Source organism: Marmota monax, unplaced genomic scaffold (assembly GCF_021218885.2).
Source record: "Marmota monax isolate L192 unplaced genomic scaffold, Marmota_monax_Labrador192_F-V1.1 WCK01_AAM20220418_F8-fsc00091, whole genome shotgun sequence".
Classification (NCBI taxonomy): Eukaryota; Metazoa; Chordata; class Mammalia; order Rodentia; family Sciuridae; genus Marmota; species Marmota monax.
In genome coordinates, this window is record NW_026692434.1 from 3,107,194 (window position 1) to 3,130,930 (window position 23,737).

Consider the following 23,737-nt stretch of genomic DNA (forward strand, 5'->3'; position numbering starts at 1 on the left):
AATATGCTATACTTTTTCATATTTGCTTTGTTATTACAACAGTAATCATGTTCACTGTAGAAACTTGTATGTATTACAGATAAACAAGAGGAAGAAATCAAAATCCCCATAATCCTAACCTAGAAATAGCCACAGTTACCATTTTAGAGGAATTGATGATGCAGTCTACATGCATGTTTTTAAGTTTTTAATATGCATGGCTAATATGCCCTTTAGAAAGACTGAACTGTTTTATACTCCTCTTAGAGGTATAGAGAATGATCTTCACTTATGCCAACACCATGATAATTAATAATATTAATCCTGGCAAAATGGGATGAGGAAAATAGTTCCTTTACAAATGTGCCTTTCTTCAAATGCTAATTAAGTCGAATATTTGTTCATGAATTTATTGACCTTTTACATTTCTTTTGTGGTCTCTCTCTCTCTCTCTCTCCCCCTATTTTTCTACTTGGGAATTTCTCTCCCTCTAAAATTATTTTTGAGAACTGAATGAATGTTAATAAACAATATCCCTAGTCAGTCCCTTGTCTTTTATCATATTTCCCGTCAGCATCACTGATCTCTAGGAAGAGGGTCTAATACACTAAATGAAAGTCACATCTGTGATTCCCCTCCTCCTCTCATTTCTAAACTGAGTATCACTTGCTAGAATGTCTTCCAGGAATGGAGCAAATATAAAAGGAACTAGTGGCACATTTATTTCTCTATGAGGAGAATTTTCAGAAACAAGGATAAAACTAGAATTTGGAATTAAAAGATGCCCTAACCTACTTTTGACAATTACTAAGAATTTAGAACTATCACGAATGCTTTCTTTTTACACTTAAGAATATCACACGTTAGTACTGGCCTAAAGAAGGACATAATGGGAAGTGCGTGCTAGCGATGACAAGTCAGCTTTGGTAATTACAGTTAACAGTAAGGTCTGTTCATCCACTACTGATGCATTGAAGTATTTCCATGGATATGTGTGGAAGTCATGTATGGCTGTACCCCGTAAATTCAATAAAGAATGAATACTTTTATGGTTTGGTAGCTAAGAAGTTAGCTGGGGGCAATGCTGAAATTCTTTCTTCTTGAAAAATGGAATCTATGTAGGGGAGGAAAGTGAAAGAAATTATAAAAGGGAAAAAGAAAAGCTTCCTGGAAGTACAGAACTACAGAAAAAAAAGAAAGGGGGAAAAATAGATGTTAAACAGAAGACCTTGAGAAGTGAGGCTTAGAAGAAACATGTTCTTTAAATTTATTCTACCCAAATTATCAAAATATGGTACAACGTTCATTTTAAATTGTTCAGTTTATGTGAGGCATTACAAATATGGAACTACGATTAATGCTTTGAATGGAATTTATTGTTCATTTGACATAAAAATAGTTAAATTTTGTCTTCCATGGGGCATAAATGTCAAAAGCAGTTTGTGCTTGTAAATCTTTTAAATGTTAAGTACACAAAGAAAGAGAGAGAGAGGGAGAGAGAGAAGGGGGGGGCGGTTGCTAAACTGGGTATTAGAAGCACTGGAAGCTATTTGTTGGAATTTAGAGTCCTGTCAGACTCCTCTATTATTTTCAGGTATTTGTTCACCAGTGGTAGTTTCAGAAGCAAGCAGAAAATCTGATCATTTATAATTATATTTGGCTTAGATAAATAAAAGGTGTTTGGTTAATGGCTCTTTCTACCCAAAGTCAGTTTAAACTTCAATAAAAGAATTGGATAAAACTCCAAAACCTAGGGATACAAGTTGTGATCATGAAACCAGTCTAGATTCAAACCCTTTCCTGAGAGAAAATAGATAAACCTTTAGTGATCTAGGGATGTTGATGTATCTGGGAACTAAGTAAGCATCAGATAATAATAATTTCAAATTTTATTTATTCATTTCTCACTCTTCCAAAACTTAGTTTGGTTCTATGTTATGAATGAGCAAAGGAGCATTTTGAGATAGAAACAAAAATATAGATTGTGAAATTATTAAAACACCTATGAGATAATGCTAAAATTAAGATGATTTATTTGTATTAAGACATAAACTAGAGACAAAATTGTGAGCTTCCTATTAGGTAGTTTTAAGACCTTATTTTAAATAGCATCAATCAATTAAATATAGGTAGGTGAATTTACAAGTGTGAGGAAAAACAAAACCCTAATGCTCTTGGTTCAACTCAGTAGCAGATACATAAAACATAATTACTAGGGAGAAAAAAATTTGAATAAGAATAGTGCTTTAAAACAATAAGAAATGATCACCAAATGCCTAATGAAAAAGCTTGTGAATCACAGTTTTCAAGTGGCCCTTTGAGCTGACTGACTTGTGGTAGCTTTTGTCCTTGGCTTCTTTCCACAGTCAACCAAAAATGAGAAATAAAATCATATGAGAAGGAAACATCTCAGGCGATTTTAAGTCCTGACATACAAACATAGTTTGGATCACTATGGATGTAAATACTAAAACTGCAAGTATTTTAATTAGAATCAAAGGCTTAAAAACCACTAGTTAACACTTGCAGTTAATGGGTTCACTCTAATGAAGTGAAAATGAGGTGGCTTTTAAATTTTTTCTTAACATTTTAGTTTTTTGTAAGCCTGATTTCACTTATTCCCTGATCTGTGAACCCTGAAATGTGAAACTTATTTCTGTGGTGCAAAGGTAACCTTCAAGCTTAATAGTTTTCACCATTATAAATAAAATATAATTTATTTTTCCAACTGTGCCAATAACTAAAAACATTAAACCAAATGTTGTTACCTAATGCATATATGTCTACCATCAACGTATATACACCTACAAATATATATATATATATATATGTCATATATATGTACTATATATACCTATATATGTATAATATCTACATACTCTTACACACACACACACACACACACACACACACAGATTGGCAGAAAAATACCGCCTTCCATATTCAGAGATCTCAAAGAGTTTGAAGACCAAGATTTGTAGCCCCAATCTATAGAAAGATATGATATTTTTAAATGACAAAATACTTTGTGAATTCTGAGACAAATCAAGCCACACGAGCCTATACACATGGGCATGATTAGAAGACAGGCAGATTCTCTTGATTAACTTTATATAAACTCCTGACATAAAAGTGAAAAATGAAACATAAACGATACCCCTTTTTAGCTCAACTGTTAAAAAGCCAATTATCTGCCTGTAAATTTATGCTACATATAATACTTCAAAGACACTTCTTCACAACCAGAAGTGAGAAACTAAGCATCTGCATTCATCCGTCATTCTATCGGTGAAACTGCTAATAAAACGCAAACCTGAATGACATTATTCCCAGGTCTAAGGCAACATTGTTGTAATTAAGGAAAACCTGTGCATGAGTTGGCTGAGTACTGTCTTGCGGAGTCCTTCGTCCTCACCGAGTGGGAGGGTCACACTGGGAGAGACTAATAAGGGCAGAGATGCGTCCCCCTTCCCCACTCACAGGGAGCTCACTCGGGCCACTCCTCGGCGGTGCGGCAGCCCTGTCCGGACTCCACTGCGCCTCAGAGGGGCTCAAACACAAATTCAAGGTAAGCTGCGCAGCTTTGCGACCGGCCCTTTCACTTGATCTCTCTCACACATGCCCGGTCTGTGTCATCTGCTCATGTATCTGGTCATTTGCGTGAACCTGCTTCTCAAGAAAACATAAAAACTGCTACATATGTAAATATGTTTCGGTGGATAAATATGCATACCTGCAATTTATGCATTCCCATAGGTAGCTCAATGATGGGATCAAAAAAAAAAGGTCCGATACCATATGGCTACTTTAATATGCTACCTATAATGTGCATCGCGTTCTTATGTTCACATAATGCAGGCTTTATGCGTTACACTTTAGTTCTAGGTGGTGTTTTTCTGGCTATGTGTGATTGTGAAGCAGAACTATGAGCCATGCTGATGCGGGAGAAAATAGACATCAAATTAAAAAAAAAAATCTGCGGGGATAAAGCCATAGAACGAATAATCCCAATATAAATTCACGCCGCTAGAGCTTTATTTTGATCTACGCCTAGAGATGTTATCCAGTTGAGAGGTGTAAGCTAGCAGAAGCGAGGTTCCGGTGCCTTGCTTACTGGCCGGGTTACCTATTCGGACACGCGGGCATTTCTCCCAAGTGCGGCTTCAGCGGGGCGGCAGGGGCGGCAGGGGGTTGGGGATCCAGGGCTCCAGCCACCCCAACCCCGCTTGCCCCGTGCGTCCGACCCTGCTCCTTAATTACCCTGCGGCAGACGCAGGGCCGCGGGACCCAGCGCCGCCGCCGCCGTCCTCGTTGCCGCGTCCGCCGCCGTCGCCGCCGCGGTAAGGTCCCGGTGCGGGCGCGGGGAGAACCGCCCAGCTTCGGCCGCCTCGGCTGCGAGCATCCAGCCCCCACCGCCGTCAACGCGTCCGCGCCGCCGCCACCGCTGCCGTGAGAAGGGAGGCGGCGCCGCGCAGCCCAGCTAGGGCGCTGCAGGGTCCCGAAGAAGTTTGTTGGCCGGGAACCAAGCACGCCACCCGGCACGCTAGCTCGTTTGAAACAGGCGGGCGTGTAAGCAAAACCCGCCCCATATAGATTATTGAGGGAGCTAGAAGTAGGAGATTGGGTGGGCAGATGGGCGGAAGGACAAGCCGAGTTATACACTTAGCCCCCAAAGAGCTGTATTTCCTGGAGGTAGAAAGGAAGAACGTTTTGCCAGCTTCAGGGGACAGTGAACTCGGAACCAAAATAAGGTGGCATAAAATGTTGAAAATACAGTTTAAATAGGACCATCCAGGAATTTCTGTGGCTCAAGAACACCCACAGCTTGTGGGCGGGAAAATGGAAAGGTAGCGGAAATAAATTGTGCTAACACTTCCCGCCATCCCTGGGACCCTACTACACCCAATTCCAAGACACCTTAGTTCCCATCTTCTGCTTGGAGAAGTCTGAGGAGGAAAAAGATGTGAGGGTGGTAGGGGCATTGAGTGGAGTTTTACTTTTAGGTCTGCCTGATTTGGGGTGGGTGAAATAAGCCCCTACAACCCCTATCCTCCACCCCTACAGAGAAAAAAAAAAAAGAAAAAGAAAAAGAAAACAATGGTATCTCTCTCCTTACAAATCAAGTACTTCTTTAAGAGGTTAAAGAAAAACCCCTGCTGATACACTTGGTCTTTCAGGATCTCCCAGCTAGTAGGTGAGCCAAACCCATAGGACAAAATAGGCATCTTTGATGTGATCCTACAAAGGAGAAACCAGAGATGTGTAGGTGTTCCAGTGATGCAAAATGTAAATGCCCATTCTGGAGAAGGCTGATGAGTTCTTAAGGTAGGAATATCTCTTTAAGGTGGAAATAAGGAGGTAGGCCTCGTGGTTATAAAATAATTCTTTCCCTAGGGGATAGAAAATGTAGAAGGTCACTGACAGGTGCTGGCATGAGGTTTTGTCCAGGCTCAAAGTGGTGGTGGTGCGCGGCGTGGGGAGGGAGAAGTGAGGTTTCCTGGAAAAGGAGGGAAAAGATGTGGCAATAGAAGAGAGTGAGTCTGTTGTGGATAGATAACAGAAATGTCAATGAGGTGAAAGAAAACTGAATGTGATTGTCTCTGATTCTGAATCATTATCCAAGGGAACCATCCAAAATAGATGAAAGCCTGTGTTATTCTCTGGAAATGGAAATTTTCCATCTACTTTCTAGTTCTCCAGTGTAATCTCATCTGATGCAATTTTAGTTCATTTTCTGAGACAGCAGAAATGCTCAGTGGGTACAGAGTGGATCTAGAGGTGAAAAATATGGAGATAGAAACTACAATGGTGTGGCTAATTGGCGTCGTAATGCAAGTTCTAGTGAAAAATGGAAAATAACAGAAATACAAAGAAGCAGGGGTATAGAGATGTCCTGAAAGGAAACTAGAACCAACAGAATCAATGAGACCAGAGTAGGGTGGCTTGAGGCCAGCCATGTTGAAGACATGTATCTTAAGATAGGAGAAGGAGAATAATGGGGCTTAGCAGAAGACAGCAAGCAGGGAGAGCATTCCAGCCAGAAAGAATGGTATGTGTGAAGGCTTAGAGGTGGGAGCTAGCAGTCATGTGCCTGGTAAGACAGAGAATCCAAGCTAGGGTGAAACCTGAGAAGAGCAGAGCAGATGGCACCTGCCAAGGACAAGCTAAGAGGCAATGGGCTCTTTAGGGTGTTATTGTGTAGGCCATAATAAGATAATGAGGTGAAAAAGTTGCATATTAGCTATGATAGAAAGATGGTGGATTTAAGAATGGACCAATCTGTGCATTTCTTATCCATGCATAGATTGTGAATGGAAAAGAGTCTCTGATCCCTCTCCTTGAGAGAATTCAGATAGTCATGAGGTTGTATGAATTTTAGAAAGCTAGTAGAGTCCTGCAAATGGAAACAAATCTAGAAAAGTAGATGAATTAGGAAAATTATACAATGTTGATTTAAAATTTTAGATGACATTGGGTTGTTGATAAAGCCATGGAAAACAGGACAGGACAATTGAAATCAGAAAAAATGTAGGTCAGCTGTGATGGTTGAAACTGAGCATAAGAAAAGTTGATAGAGACAACTATAGTTCAGAGAAGTAAGTTAATTAAATAGACAGGTTGTTGAGAATGGAGAGACCTGGCTGAATATACTCAAAGGGAACCTGAGGTTTGAGACCATCTGGGAAGTCAGCACTAGTTTTGAAGTGGAGAAATCATGTAGGATCTTGAAGGAATGTGATAGAGTCACATACATAGTCAGTTTAGGAGAAATAAAAATGTTGGGAACAAGGGAATATGATTTCTATGGGGGCAAAGAGCAACTTCAATAGTATTTTTTTTTGTCCCATTAAATAACTCAAATTATATTCTCTGAGTCTTCTTTTAGTAATTTTCCTACACTTCCCTATAATTCTTTACCTATACTTCTCTATAATTCTATATCCTTCTACAGATGTTAAATTCATATCTGGATATATTAGCCATTCTTAATCTTTAATTTTTGTCCAAATATATCATTTTAGACTATAGTCATTTCTACAAACAGATCACATGATCACCTAATAAATGCTAAGTTTAAAAAAGATACATGAGTGAAATGATATCTTTTTTCTTTGAGATGTTCAATATGGAATAGAGTCAGAAGGCGAACAAGTTATTCTTGTAGTCTGCACTGTGCTGAGGCAGAATGATACAGAGTTGTGTGGTAAATCAGTCCTGTGATGGTTCTTACAGACTTCAAAAAGGACGTGGCAATTGAACTGAGCTTTGAAAGCAGAGGAAGAGCTCCCAGATGCAGAGAAGATTGGAAGGACATTCTGGCCATCCAAAAGAGTACATGGAAAATGGTGTACTTTGTGGGTATTATGGATGGTTTGATGGAGTAGAGTTTGTTTGGAAAGAGGTAGGAGAACATGAGGCTGGGTAGATGAGTAGAGGCCTCACTGGAAAGAACTTTGAGTAGGTGATGAAAAGCCACCAGAAAACTTTGAGGAGGGCACTAAAGTGAGTAGATGTTTGTTTTATTAATAAACTCTTCAGCATTTGGGAGCTAGAAATAAGCCAAATGAATTGAGGAAAGGAGTCCAGTTTTCAAGACTGGAAATGGTAAAAAAAAAAAAAAAAGTGAGCAAAGGCTATTTCATCAAGGATGAGAAAGTCTTTGTGGCCTTCAAAGACATTTTGTGAATAGATTTGATAGACACTGGTAGAGATATGACAGGGAGGTGGTGAACAACTAATTAATGATGATTTTGAAATTTCTTACTTGTGTTCCTAAGTTGATGATGATGCTTGCAACTAAAGTATGAAGGTTCAGAGTTTTCTGTAGAATACAATAAGGGGAAACCTTGCTAAGTTGCTGAATTTACTGTAAATTTACTTCATTATTCCAATAATATCGATAATGTTAGACCTAGATCTAAACTCTTGGGGATATTTGTCTAATAACTGATATAGGTTTTTAATGTTCTATGTGTGGCTTTCCAGTTGAATTGTGCTAATAATTTATATATTCTACTATAGCTTCACTAAAGAGAGTCTGGATTGGTGAATGAAAGAACAGATGTGTAACACCTGTTGTTTTGCTTATTTACACAATGCCTCACTTCATAATAGTATGATAAGAGACAAGATTTTCCTGATGGAGTTATGTATAGGCACACTTCAGAATAGTCAAAAAGGTTTGATTTAAAAATTGAGCCCATACTCAATTATATAGCATTTCTCTTTAGAAAGAATACTCTAAACATATGCATTCTTTCAGTCATTTAGCAACATTTTCAAGGTTGAAATGTTGTGTTTATAGCCTAGATAAAAAGAGTCAGCATTCTTTTTTTTTTTTCATTTTCTCCTTTTCTTACATTTGTCTTCTTGTTATTTTCTATTTTGCAAGCTATAGTGCTCTTTCAGGCTCTAATCCTCTGACTCTTTAACTAATACAAAATTTCAAAGATGCAGGATGAACATTAAAAAAATGTTAAGTGGAATAACAGTGAAATTATTCATGTTTCAAAGTAGATTTCATTTGGTTTACTCAAGTGCTTACTGAGATGGCCATTTTATCTAGGAAGTCTGTCATTCCATCATTCTGTCTATATATTCTGCTTTGTGTCTTTTCTATTATATCTCTTAAAGATAATATAAGAGTTTGTTATATTAAATATAACTTTTTGTTTCCTTAACCAGAGTGACAGCAGGAACTTCTAATTGACTCACTACCCTATCCCCAGTGACTGGCACATAGTAGGAACATCATCTATTAATTAAATGAAAGATTAAGATTTCCTATTGTTCCTTTCTGTCCTTTCTGCTTTTTAGGTACACAAACATAGATGAATACAGAATGTTTTTAAAATATTTGAATCCTGATTCAAATATTCTTAATTTTGATCATTGCCTTAAAGACTGGACTGTCAGTGCTGAGCATGATCACAGTTATGACTAGGGCACTTTGTAAAACTGGGAAGGAGCTCTCTGGGTTCTGGCCAGGATCTTGATAGAGAATAGCTAATATATAAGAGGAAGTATTAGCGGGGGTGTGATAGGTTTGTCCACATCCTGATATAAACATTATGATATAACAGCAATTGATTTTTAGTCCAACAAACTAGAACTTGAATCCAAGCTTGGGATCCCTCAGTGTGCTTTCTATCAGTAGACCGGGACCTGACATCTAGCTTCAGCAGGACCCCTTAGTTCTGGCAAAGAGAGTCTATGCTCTGTGTCTTGCATTTTAGAAGACTTTAATGTGATTTGGCCTTTCTCTGGATGTGTACCTGCACTCAGGGTTAGGAGTCTACAGAGCTACTATCCAAAGCCTAGATCAGGATGTAGGTACCTACCACCCTGAAATTCCTTGACTAAATGAGGCTCAGCTCCCTCAAGGGCCTGGAAGACCTCTCTTCTGAGTCCATAATCCCAGGGACAGATCAAGCTACTGTTATGAACATACCTAAACCTAAAGGAAGGCCAAGAGGTGATTATTGCAGGTTTTGTAAACAGACTTATTGGCTAGTTCACACATGTCAGTGAGACTCTGCATGCTTCAGATGGAAGAAAAATAAGGAATGAGTTTTGCTCCAGGATAGAGGCCAGCAAACAGATTCTAAACTTGATCTGGGCTTTTAAGATTTCATGAGGGTATTTGTGTTGTAAAAGAAGAAAGAATATTTTTTTTTATCAATGTGATAGCTTTATTTATAACTTTCAAATATTTAGATATATGGTATGTGGACCTCTTCTGTCCCCTGCTAATGTTGGGTGCAGGTATCCCTGTCTCTCAAATCATTATAACTATTAAAATAAAATGTCACATATAAAAGAAATTCTACTTTAGAAAATGAGACCATATGAGATCAATATTCTCCATATCATTCTTCAAAAAGCATTGTGAAAGAATTTTGTACAAGTTTAGCAAAAAGTCAATTGAACACCTTAGGAAACCTCAACATTCACATTTAGTATCTCCAGGTTCCATATTATTCTCCACTGGGAAAGCACTAAAGATTGTGTTCAGATTTAACTTTATTTGGGAAGAACAACACACAAATGGTACCATTGGCTTGGATCCATTAAGAAAACTATCTTGAAAATCATGTATTGGGATCTGAGGGGACTGGATAGAAATATGGCAATATTCATGAGGAAGTGTGTGGACAAAGCCAAGATCTGAGAAACCCAAGGAGGGCACCAGATGTGCATCTGGGGCAACCAACAGCAGCCAGCAGTGTCTAGGGGCAGAAGGAACAGGAAATGAAGTTCCGAAAGACCCCAAGGGAAGTTTTTCTCTTAATAATTTTCTTGGGATCAACCCTGAAAATAACCTCCAGTAGGAGATGAAGATCTGGAAAATGTATCTTTAAGTGTATGTGAAGATTTATTTTTATACCTTAATGAAAGTTTTTCAAAAGTCCTTAGCTGAGTAGACTATATTTTCATCTAATTAATGTTCGAACAACAGAAACCTCAAATAGTAAGCACATTTTAGAAATACACAAAGAGCAGAAATACTCATGATAATGACCCTTGAAATATTATAAGACCTTGAAGTACCTTAAGGATTACAAAGAAATATTATAATATTATTATTATAGTTTCAAGAATAAGCTTATTTTACTGTATCTCAACATTTATAAATTGACAGTCTCTTACTTTTTAAAAATTCGACAAATATCCATTGAGTCTCCATTCTTCCAGTTACTATGCTAAGCCACTAGGATACAGTAATGCTTAAGACAGACACTCCCTGTTCTGATAGAGCTTTAAGTAAAATGGGGACAATAAACATGTATACACAGACAAAATAAACTGTGAACTAGGGAATAATGAGGCAAAGACATTTCTTGGTCAGATAAGGATCGGCTCTTCCATTTGGTAACATTTAAATTGAAAAATGAAGGATGAATAGGACCCAAATGTTCCATGGTAAGGAAATAGCATTCACAATAACCTTTAGGTTGAAAAGAGCCTGAAGATTTGAGGAACTGATATCAGAGAAGAGAATGTTATCACACGATGCTGGATGCTGGAGAGGTAGGTAGGAGTCTAATTATTCAGGGCTTCTGGGTCATAGAAAGGTTTTCAAATCACATTCACTGTGCAATGGGAAACCATTACAGAGTTGGAATCACGGAATGACATGATCCAACTTTCACTTTAAGAAAAGTTCATTGGTATGTAAAGAATGAATTTGGTCAACAGTCAATAATGGTGGAGGGAACCAGTTAGGAAGGTTTTGAGGGGTACAGACCAATCTGATCTAAACTAGGGTGGTAGCAGAGGAAATGCAAGCAATGGATGGATTTAAGATGTGTTTGGGGTTATGCTGACTTGACTTGTTGGTTTTAATGTGGGAGATGGAGATAAGGAAAAAAGAAAAATCAATGTGATGCTTGGGTTCTGGTTTGAGCATTTTAATGAATTGTAATTATTGATATTATAAAGAACATGAAAGGAGAAAGTTATGATTGGGAATCAACAGTATAACCTGAATTATTAGGTTATGGAAATCCATGGGGCATCCTAAAAGGGACTATTGAATAGGCAGCTGGATACATAGTTTGGACTTTACAGAAGAGGTCTAGACTAGAGATGTGCATTTTAGATTCATCATCTTACAAATACCATTTAACGTCAAAAGAAAGGTGAATTGCCTAGAGAGATATTATAAAGAGAGAGGAAAGAAGAGCCCACAGATCCAATATTAAGTAATCAGATAGAAAACAAGGTCTGAGAAGGGAATTCCAGACATTATGAGGTAAGGGAGCCCATTAGGAGCAAGGGCTTGCTGGAGGGAATGGTCAGCTATTGGAAAGATACTAATAATTGAGTTGTAAGAGAGAAGGAATGATTTTCCTATCAAGTTCTTGTTGAACCAGTGAGAGACATGTCAATGGAGTGGTGAAATGAAAATTCTTTAGTAACTAGAAAATATGGTCAATGAACCATAAAATCTTATACTTCAAACACTCTGGATAAATTTGAAGCTAAGTGCTACCATCCTCTAAGTGGCTCAGAAAAATTGGAGAGGTCAAAATTGAATTTGTATGCTACAGCTTTATAGCTCTCTGGTTCTTGGGTGCTGTAATAGGAGCCAAAGCTTCAATGAACATAAATTTCTACGATGCTTTAGTACTTCTCTATTTTTCAAATATCAAATCAACTTTAATATGAAGAGACAAGTTTAACTGTAAATTTCAACTGAATGTTTATTAGTATGTGTAGAAAACAATTGTAATTGCAGGTAACTTTAGAACACTTAGTTTGTTCAAGGGGACATACTATGCAATTTCCGTACATTATATGACTTACTCGTTGTACTCCAGTTGCAGACAAATAAATTTAGACTTAGAAAAGTTCTATAAGTCACTCAGAAGTATTACTCAGAAATGGCAGAACCCAAACATGAAACCACGATTTTGCGTTTGTGTGTTTGTGTATGTGCACTACTGGGAATTGAGTCAGTGGCAGTGGTACTCTAAACTGAGCTGGGTTCCCAGCCCTTTTCATATTTTAAATTTTGAAACAGTCCTTGAACTTGTGATACTCATACTTCTGTGTCCCAGATCACTGTGATTACATATGTAGGCCACCATTCCCAGCTGAAATCATGATTTTTTAACCACTATGTTTATAGCTAATTTATTGGCCAATAGAAATCACTTCAGTTAAAAACATGACACAGGTCACTCTGAAAACTAAATCACTATTTGATAGCTCATTTATTTGAAATAGAATTATTTTTTAACAGTTACTAACTGACATGAAATAGTAAGGTAAGTTTGCAAAGTCATATGAGGTTTGGGACTATATCTAGATGAGGAAATTAAAGAGAAAAAGGATAAAACCAGCTGTTTGATATTTAGAACCACAGTTTTAATATTCCAATTGCTGCTGTTTCTAGCTTTTCATCCAGAAATATCTAAAATTCTGAATTAATTTTAAAATGCGGATCCTGGGGCATTTGGCGCATGTAGAATACATCAAAAATGGTGGATTTTTTTTTTATAAAGAGAGTCTATTAACAGAATTTAGACATTGGTATGATGAATTCTTTTATATTTTATTCTTCATTAAATTTTGAATGATGGCAAATAAGTAGAATAACATTTATTTGCATATTTAGAACTCTTGAATGGCTATTCTAGTAATACCGCAATTGTCAAATACACTGAGGGAGTCATTATATTGTAATTGCCATTTATTTCCATTTTCCACTAGAGGGATTTTATTTACTAAATCTTTTATTGTAATACTTTTAGAGTAGGAATGTAATTCAGAAAGACTATTTAGGATATAACACATTATTATTTTAACTCGTGATTGAACCCAGGGGTGCTTTGCAACTAAGCTACATCCTATGCATTTACTTATTTATTTTTTTTAAATTTTGAGACAGGGTCTAGCTAAGTTTTGGAGAGTTTCCCTAAGTTACTGAGGCTGTCCTTGAATTTGAGATCGTCCTGCTTTCTGAATCACTGGGGTTGCAGGCACGTGTTACTGTGCCTGATCACAACGCATTAATGTTAAATATGATGTCAATGGCAGACTCAGGCAAAGTAGGCATTACATATATCCATTTTTCTCTATAAATGGAGTGAAAGAATACTTTTCACATGTACAGTAGTCACTCTAGTAGTAATTATTCAACCTAGTTGACAATATAATTGTTTATAGAAAGTACAGTTTCAATTAAGCCAAAATATGTAAAACTAATATTCAGAAGAAAAAAAGAATTATAAATAATAGTAATATATTTAAAATGTGAATCATTTATATGACACCAAAGGATAGGCAATAAGAAAAACAAATGAACTACATCAAAATAACATCTCTGTTTATCAAGGGACACAATCAACAGAGTGAAAAGGAAACCCACAGAATGGGAGAAAATATTTACAAATCATAAAATTTTAAGTGGTTAAAACCCAGAATATGTAAGATCAACTTCAACTTAACCACAAATAAATAACTGTATTAAAAAAATAGGGAAAGGATTTGATTAGACATTTTTCCAAGGAAGATATACAAATGACCAAAAAGATGTTGAACATCATTAACAATAGGGAGATGTAAATAACAACCACTAGTACATCTTAAACCCACTAGTACAGTATTTGTCAAAAAGAAGGAAGGGTTATGGAGAAACTGTAACCCTTGTGCATTGTTGGGGGGAATATAAAATTATCAGCTGTAATGTAAAACGGAATGGTGATTCCTCAGAAAATTTAAAAAAGAATTACCATGGGATCCAGCAATTTCACATCTGGGTACATAGCCCAAAGAATTGAAAGTAGGGACTCAAACACAGATTTTTACTTTCATGTTCACAGCAGATAATTCACACTTAAAGATGTGAACAACCCAAATGTCCAATGGCTAATGCATAAATAACGTGTTGTATTTGCATAAAACAGAGTATCACTGCCTACAAAAAAAGAAGAAAATCTGACACATACTACAACATGGATGAACTTTTAGAACAGTATACTGAATGAAATAAAGTCACAAAAAGACAAAGACTGCATGATTCTCTTTATATGAGTACCTAGAGCAGTCAAATTCATAGAGGCAGAAAGAATGATAGCAGGGAGAGGGGAATGAGAAACTGTCATTTAATTGATATAGAGTTTTAGTTTTGTTAAGATGAAAAGAGTTGCGGAGATGGGTGATAGTGATGGTTACAGAGCAATGTGAATGTACTTAATTCCACTGAATTAAAAATGGCTAAGAATATAAATTTTATGTGCATTTTATATAATTTTTTAAAATAACAAAAATATATTTCATTGTAAGTGGTGTAAATTTAAAAACCCTTTAAAAGAAGAGAATTTGTATCAAATTGATATGTAACTACAAACTAACTTGAAAATATTTTCCAAGCTCTTTCATTAGAGATTAGGTATGTATTGATATATATAATTACATATATGTTCATATATGCTCTTGTATAATTATATACAGTGTAAAAATCTATTTTCTCTTTGGCGGTGTTGATTTTCCGGATATGATGAAGCATAATACAATAAACTCAATTTAAAAAGAATTTTTTTTCATTGCAGAACTGTGGCCACTTGTTCACATGGTTTCAAGACACAATGAGGCGCACTGGCTCTTGGAAGCTTTGGCCTTGGGTGGCAGTGTTCCTGCTTCCTGCTTCTACTTCCGTGACGGTTAGGGACAAGCCAGGTATCCAAGCGATCTCTTTGCCCAATTGCCAAATGTTATTTATAGTCAGTCAACCATTTAAAAAAATCATTAAAACAAATCTTGTTAAGGTTAAAGCAGCTATAGATTAGATCTACTAGTATACAATAAATCCAAATTTGTTGTTTTCCACCACTGTCCTTCACATAATTCTCATTATCTCATTTTTAAATATGCAAATTGTGCATAGAACTAACCTTTCCTCTCTCTCACTGATATTTACAGATATAAATATATGCATGTATGTCTGTATGGGCATAGATATGATAACGTCTCTCCTTTTTCCCTTTAAGAGTTACTATTTCAAGTTACAAGTACAGAAACTCATCACTAATTAGGATTAAAGAGGACATGTTCTAATCTCAATTGGGGAATGTAAAATTAGAATAGGAAATTTAAAACAAGATGTAGTTTAATTACATGTCAATTTTATAGTATCTCAGAGGAAGAAAACAAAAGGTGACAGATCTTCAGAGTATCTTTTGAACTAAATAGACAATATTTATTTGCAATTGTTAAATTTATGGGTCTTCTCATAAAATATTTTCAAAGGGCTTAGAAGGCAATTTAAAACATTGAAACATTTACTTCTATCTCTGCCTAATTTGGAAGACTTTTCTTGAACATTGAGTGCATATAAATTACTGTGCTAGATGTCCTTCCTATTACAAAGTAGAATCAGACACATTGGAGTTCACTAAGGAAAGAGAAACATAGCCCCTCCTTCCATGCAAAGGATCACACAGCATGTTTTTTTTTTATGATGAGCACATGTGGTGATGTGCCCTGAGTCTTACTGTATTTATTCTTTTCAATATTTCTTCAATAATTTTTGCTAAACAGGAATAAAGTAACTTTAATAGAGACTTTTGAGTTTAAGGCACACATAAAATAAAAACAACCACTTGTAAAGATATAACAAATCTGATTTTCCAGGGTTTTATGGAAGTCCTTATGATGTTTCATTAATTTAGCAGAGGTACGTTTCCTAAAATAGTCCACGTGAGAGTTTGGATATTATATTACTATATATTAAATGATATCACAAGGCTGTCATATAATCTTGGGGGAAAATTCTTTCTTCAGTGAGAAATAAATGAGAAGTGACTCAGCAACTATAGCCATGCTCAAAAAGAAAAACAAAAAAGATACATAGGACTGGGAGTATATTCTGATAATATTACTGCTCTTATAAATTTACGTGTCTTTAACGAACACTAAGTAAGGCGCTTTGCAATTTAATCAAGGAGGGTAGGATTTTTGTTAGAAAGGATAATGGTTCTTTTGTTGACAGGACAGTTTTTTGAACACATGCTAGTTTGTGATAAAGTTTCTTGATGATAACAGTGATTTGAAAGGTCTATATAAATTGTTCTAGATCAAGCAAGAATCACCAAAAATATTGACTCCTGAGTTCTATTCATAGATTCCCTTTGTGCAGGTTCAGGTAGGGTGGGATTTGGTAATTTATGTCTTTAATAAGTTCCCTAGATGAATTTAATGCATGATTTCTAGGGAAAACACTTGCCTTTGAAAAAATGTACTGAAATTTCATTTTTCTTTTTTCTTCTCTTCTCAGTTGATTATCTTGTATTTTATGCAGCCAGGTTCCTTTTATCTTGCATTTCATTTTATCTTTTGTTATTTTAATTTTTTTGCCTTTAGTAAGTCTTATTTTTTAATGTAGGAAGAACACTTAACATGATATCTACAATATGATTTTGGAACAGACTTTTAATGTACAAGATAGTATTATCGATCATAAGCACAATGTTTACAGCATATTTCTAGAACCTAGTCATCTTATGTAGCCTGACTTCCCTATTTTGGGATACCCCTGAATGTTTTGCTTTTGCTATAGTATTTCAATTCTTTAATCTAGTTACACTGTAGATAGGTTTACCAAAATGCATATATTCTGGTCCAATTTACTTTACTTAATTAATATATTCAAAAGATTTTCCTAAGAACATGAATTAAAAATTAATCTGAATTCTAACAAGATTCATAGAACATGTTTCACTAAAGGAAATTAATAAAGAAAAAACTTAAGTCAGTTTTTACCAGGCCATTTGGTAGAAGATATTCATGAAGCAATAAATGTTGAACGTGCCATGGAAATTGCTTCATTTCTAGAATCATTTGCCTTAATTGAAAATGCCAGTACAGTACCGTCAAAGGGATTATTGAAGAATAAGACAGGCTGAGCCTGGCAGAGGCCTCTTCTTGTGTCTTGTGTCTTGTGTATCTGATTCACGATGCAAGGTTCCTGTTTTAGTTTCCTCATGTGCAGACCTGTGCGTGTGGTCACTAACCATTTACCGGAGGGAAGTGATTACATCTAAAAATAAAATATAACAAACCTGAGAGGAAGGCTAGGGTTTCAGCTCTGGAGTCTGTGAAGTTGTCAACAGTTTACTGTTAAATCTAAATATATGAAGGATAAATTGAGTCTTTTCATTGCTCTACTTTAGTTCTATATAGGATGTTTAATGATTACTAGGAATATCGTCCAAGGTGGGACAGAATTCAAGATTAATGGGAGATTCAATAACAGATTTTAGAAACTCAAATGTATTAAGAATTTAGTCATTTCATCTTCATTTATCAATTTTACTATTATGGTGATGCTATAGGAAAAGTCGTATTTGTATGTTGTCATATTGCCAGTGAGCTTTAACTTGAATGTGATAGTTTCAGCTCAGTTAGCTGTGAAAGGAAGATGGGGGTAAAGACATGTATTAAATGCATTCAATGCTAGATAATCTTAACATTTGCTTTAATCAGTTGCATTAAACTGTTTATTCTGTGATTGAAACGTGTATCAAATGCTTAGTTTCTTCTATTTTCCTTAATTTGTTCTTAGGCGTAAGCATTAAATTATGTATCGAAGTGATAAGGAAAAACAAAACAAACAGAAAACCAGAGTAAAAATAGAAAACAGGCTAAAGATGACAGAATGCCATATAAATAATAAAGTTTTAATTTAAAATTTCACATAAAATGTCAAGATAAATTATTATAAACATGGGACCAAAGCCACAAACAGAAACTCTATTAAGCTAGTTTCCTATTAATTACAAGAAAAAATACTTTTATGAAACATAGCTTTTACTGATTGAGAAATACCTTAATCTTAAACTGAGAGCAAAAACATTGCTATCTTATAAAGAATGTTGCATTTTTAAGAAATCCTCTAGTGTTCAGTATGGCACCAAGTGGAACTCCTAATGTTAACAAATGTCCTTTACAATTTCTAAATTTGGAAAGTGGAGGAAAGCTTCACAATAATTAGATAAATAAGATAGCTCCTAGCCAGGGTTCTTCAACTCCTTTGAAGAAACAGTTTTGGATCAAAGATAAGCAGTAAGGTACTTTTGGCAGTTTTTGTGATAAGGTAGCTGTGTTTCCATTTTTTTCTTTTTTGGTCCCTTTTTCATATTGTCTTTGTTATATTCTAGATCAATGCCCTTAGCTTATTTTTATTAACCAGTTTTTCTCCCAACTGAGGATATTAGAAATTGTTCTATCAGACCTATTGGCAAAGTATCAAGTGCGCAGGGGGGCAGAAGGCAACCGGTGACAATGAAATGAAGGAGCCTGTGTTCCCAGTCTCCAACAAGTCTGTTTTAGCCTTTGAGAGCATGAAAAACATCTAACGGCTGTTGTGTCTCCTTATATGAAAAGCAAACAGACAAATCAGTTCTATCTGTGATAAATGTTGCTTTTTACCTTCCCCAAGTGTAGTCATGATTTTTGTCACCAATAGGCAAAGAAGACAATTTTCCTTGATGTGGGTTAGAGAAGATCGATAAATAAAATTTCTATGCAATGAGGAAGATTTTATTGGGATTTTACAGGTATACTTATTCCACATATATTATGTGTATTCATTCCTATGCATATTGACAAGAGGAGATAGCTGTTGTGATTGTGCAGGGGATAATGCTCACCCCTGTTCTCTTCTTGTCTTATACTCTGCAGGATCTAACCCATGTCCGTGTCTTTAAATGTTATTTATATGTCAGTCATTCCCAAATTTACTTCATAGCCTGGATCTCTCTTTTGAGTTCCATTCCCTTATTTATTTATTTCTGTCTTTTTGATAAAGAATTTTGAATTGACATATAATATTTGTACATATTTATGAGGTATGGTGTGGTAACTCGATAGATGTACTGTCTGTAATGATCAAATTGGGTAACTGGTGTTTCTATATCCTTAAACATTAACTGTTTATTTCCATTGAAAATCTTTGAATACCTACTTTCTAAAATCTTATAAAATTTATAAAAATTTTTCAACTATACTCACCCTACTGTGCTGTAAAACATTAGAACTTGTTCCTCCTATTTAATAATATTTTGGTATCCATTATTCAACTTTCCGTTATTTTCTGGCCCCTTACCCTTCATAGCCTCTAGTGACCACTTCAATGAAAACAATTTTTTTTAAGCTTTAACATGTGAGCATAAACATTCAGTACTTGTCTTTCTGTGCCTGGCTTATTTCACTTAACACAGTGTACTCCAGTTCCTCCATGTTGCCACCAATGATAGGATTTCATGCTTCTTTATGGCTGAATAAGATTACATCTTTATAATTATACCACATTTTCTTTATGCATTCATCTGTCAATGGACTATTTGATTGATTCCATATCTTGGGTAGTGAATAGTGCTACAGTTCACATGGGAGTACAGATATCTCTATTATTATTTTTATTATTACTATTACCATACTAGGGATTGAACCTAAAGCCTCATGCATACTAGTAAAACTCTGCTACTGAGCTTCATCCCCAGCACTATATTCATTTTATTTTGAGACAGGGTCTCACTAAGTTGCCTAGGCTGGCTTCAAACTTGCAGTCCTCCTGCCTCATCCTCCTGAGTAGTTGAGATTACAGGTGTGTACCATTTCAACTGACTCAAGTATCTCTTTATGTAATTATTCCATTTCCTTTGGCTATATAACTAGTTTTACAAAAGTTGGATCATGTAGTAGTTCTATTCTTAGTTTTTTTGAGGAACCTCCATTCTGTTTTCCATAAAGGCTGTACTAACATCCCTAACAACAGTGTATTTCCTTTCTCTGATTTTTTTTTTTTTTGTGTGTGTGTGTATTTGGTGATAGCCATGTAACCGGGGTGAGTTGATCTTTCTTTATGGTTTTTGATTTGCATTTCTGTTGATTAGCAGTGTTGAACATTTTTTCATATACTTGTTTGTCATTTTATGTCTTCTTTTTCATGTGCTTACTGTATTTGGGATTTATCATTGGTGCATTAAAATTATACTTAATATTGGGATTGATTGTTACATATTCATACATGCAAATAACGTAATTTGATAAATTTAATTCCCTATCCCTCTTCTCCCTTACCCCAGTCCCCTTCCACTATTCTACTGGTCTCCCTTCTATTTTCATGAGACCCCTCCCTTTTTATTTCATTTTTTTTCCTCCCTAGTATCCACATATGAGAGAAAACACATCACCCTTGATTTTCTGAGTTTGTCTTATTTCACTTAACATAATGCTCTCAAGTTCCATCCATTTTCCCAAATGACATAATTTTATTCTTTTTTATGGCTAAATAAAACTCCTTTGTATATATCTATCACATTTTCAATCCTTTTATTTGTAAATGGACACCTATCTAGACTGATTGCATAATTTGTCTATTGTGAATTGTACTGCTATAAACATGGCTATGCGTTTATCGCTATAGTATGCTGTCTTTAATTCTTTTGAATAAATTCTGAAGCTGGTATTGCTGATCATATATTTGTTCCATTTCTAGTCTTTTGAGAAACCTCCATACTAATTTACATGGTGGTTGAACTAATTTATAATCCCACCAACAGTGTTTAAGTGTTCCTTTTTCTCCACATCCTTGCCAGCATTTATTATGATCTGTATTCTTGGTGACTGCCATTGTAACTGGAGTAAGATAAAATCTCAGTGCAATTTTGATTTCCATTTCCCTGATTGCTAAATATGTTGAATGTTTAGTTTCTTTTGATAAATTTAGATCACTTGCCTATTTTTAAATAAAATTATCTGGGGTCTTTCTACTTTTGAGGTTTTTGAGTTCCTCAGATATTAATTTCTTGTCAGTTGAGTAGTTTGCAAATATTTTCTGCTATTCTGCAGATTGCCTTTTTATTCTGTTGATCACAGAAATATGTGCAGAAGTTTGTTTTATGTAATCCTATACCCCTATTTCTAAACATCTGTTCAATAACTTCACCATTTGAATTTCTTTTTAAATTTTTTTTTAGTTTTAGATGGACACAACACCTTTATTTTTAAATTTTATTTATTTATTTTTATGTGGTGTTGAGGATCAAATCCAGTGCTTCTTCACACATGCTAGGCGAGCACTCTACCACTGAGCGACAATCCCAGACCACCATTTGAATTTCTTAATGGCATCCCAAGCTTAACATTTTAACTCTCCTCTCTTCCATCATTGACTGATTTACTCTTCACCACATCTGCTATTAATTTCTCTCAATGATTCATTTCAATAAACTAAACCTTTATCCAGCCAAGCAAGACAACTCTCCTCCTTTCCTATATTTAAGCCATTATCATGTTTTGTTAAGTGTGGTATCTTAGTTCCTTCCTGCTTTTTCCCATCTTTACTATCCTTTCTTTAGTCTAAGCTAACATCATATCTAATCTTAGAGTGTAGGCAAGCAAGTAGAGTTGCCAGATAAAACACAGGAAACCAAACTAAACTTGAAGTTTAGATAAACAATGAATGTAAGTATGAGTATGTTCTAAGGATTGCATGGTGCATTCTTTCATGAAAAATGTTTGTTATATAATATAAACCAAGATTCAAAGTTTGATTGGGAATCTGTGTTTTATTTGCTATGTTGTCAATCCTACATGATGTGGGGGAGGGGGAGTTATTTTATTATATAGAGTATTATAAATAGTGGTCAGGAAAGGCTGGCCTCATGTGGGGATATTTAACCAGAGACATGAAGGCTGTGAGAGAGTAAGACATATGAATACCTAAAAAGCAGCACCAAGTCCTGGAGGCTGAGGAGTGCTCAGCATATGGGAGAAAGAGCAAGAAAGGCTAAGGGACTAGAGTTATGGGGGGCAGGGCATGCTGCTGAAAAACTGATTTGTTTTTTTATCTGTTGTCAAAAATCTGATTTCTGAAACTCAATCTCAAAGGCCAGACCTTGGACTCTAGTAAAGTAATTCAAACTGTCTTACAAGACCTCTTGGGAAATGGTCAATCATTGCCCTGTAGGACTATTCCCAGATAACATAGAAATGGGCAGATTTCTGAATTTATACTTTGTAGCATCTCAGCAAACCTTAATTCACTGTTAATTGAATACTGCAATATGGTAGTCTCTCATTATCTATGAGAAATATATTTCAAGACCCTCAGTGGATGCCTAAAACCATGGATAGTACTAAATCTGATATATACTATGCTTTTCCTAGCATAAATACCTGTGATAAAGTTTAATTAATGAGTTATAAGCAAACAATCAGCAACAATAACAATAATAAAATTGAACAACTATAACAATATACTCCAAAAAAGTTAAATGTTAAGAAGTATTTATTTCTGGAAATTTTTATTTAATATTTTTAGATCACAGTTAACCTCAAGTAACTAAAACCACAGAATTAAAAACTTGGTTAAGGGACTATTGTTCTGTATTATTCATAATATATTATTAAAGAACAAATGTGTGGAGATATTTACATTTTAGCAAATTTAAAATGTAAATTTTATCTTTGCCAAATCACATGTTTTCTTTTCCTGCAATCAGTAAAGTGGCATATAAATAGTATAAATAATAATAGGAACAATCAAGAAAGGATAAAGAGTGAAATACAACCTATTTATATTTAGTTTTTACCATCTTCACAACTTTGATTTTCCTCCTTCGTCTTATAGTACACAAGGAATACCCTCACCTCCAGGCTTTTCCTAAGGCCAGAGCCTTGCTAAGCCTAGAGTCCCAGAAGGTGACTAGCCCATTTTCCCTATAAGCATCAGCAACGTTCACAAATCTTTTAGTTACTATATCACTGAAAAAAAATCAAAATTAAAAGAATAGATTTTAGCTGGTATTAACTATCTGAGAGCAGAAGGGGAACTCAACATACTTTCAGTGAACAATAATAAAATAGTGGCTTAGGAGGCTGAGGCAGGAGGATTGAGAGTTCAAAGCAGGCCTCAGCAAAAGCAAGGCACTAAGCAACTTAGTAAGACCCTGTCTCTAAATAAAATACAAAATAGAGCTGGGGATGTGGTTCAGTGGTCGAGTGCCCCTGAATTCAATCCCTATTACCCCCCCCCCAACAAAAATTAAAAATAAATAAAAGTGCAAAAAGAAGGATTTTTAACATGCTATCATTGAATAATATATTAAACTGAAGACTTTTATATAAGTAGGTACAGAAAATACCAGAACACTGATAAGAAAAATATGTATCAAAAGATGTGCAGGAGCTTTTTAGTTTGATGCAATCCCATTTGTCTACTTTTGTTTTGGTTTCCTGTGCTTTC

At 35.4% G+C, this 23,737-nt stretch overlaps 1 protein-coding gene across 7 annotated transcripts in view; it reads left to right on the forward strand.

Annotated features, from left to right (window-relative positions):
• The first annotated feature begins 3,304 nt into the window (after positions 1 to 3,304).
• Col19a1 (collagen type XIX alpha 1 chain) overlaps positions 3,305 to 23,737 on the forward strand; it is a 327,672-nt gene continuing 307,239 nt past the window's right edge. For 4 of the 7 annotated variants that reach the window (XM_058578797.1, XM_046442986.2, XM_058578799.1 and 1 more), the window contains exons 1-2: positions 3,307 to 3,547; positions 15,039 to 15,165. In XM_058578797.1, coding sequence (XP_058434780.1) covers positions 3,437 to 3,547; positions 15,039 to 15,165 — 238 coding nt within the window. In that variant the 5' untranslated portion in view covers positions 3,307 to 3,436. Of the gene's footprint in view, positions 3,548 to 15,038; positions 15,166 to 23,737 lie in introns of all 7 variants that reach the window. The other 3 variants (XM_058578798.1, XM_058578800.1, XM_058578801.1) reach the window with 1 other exon arrangement.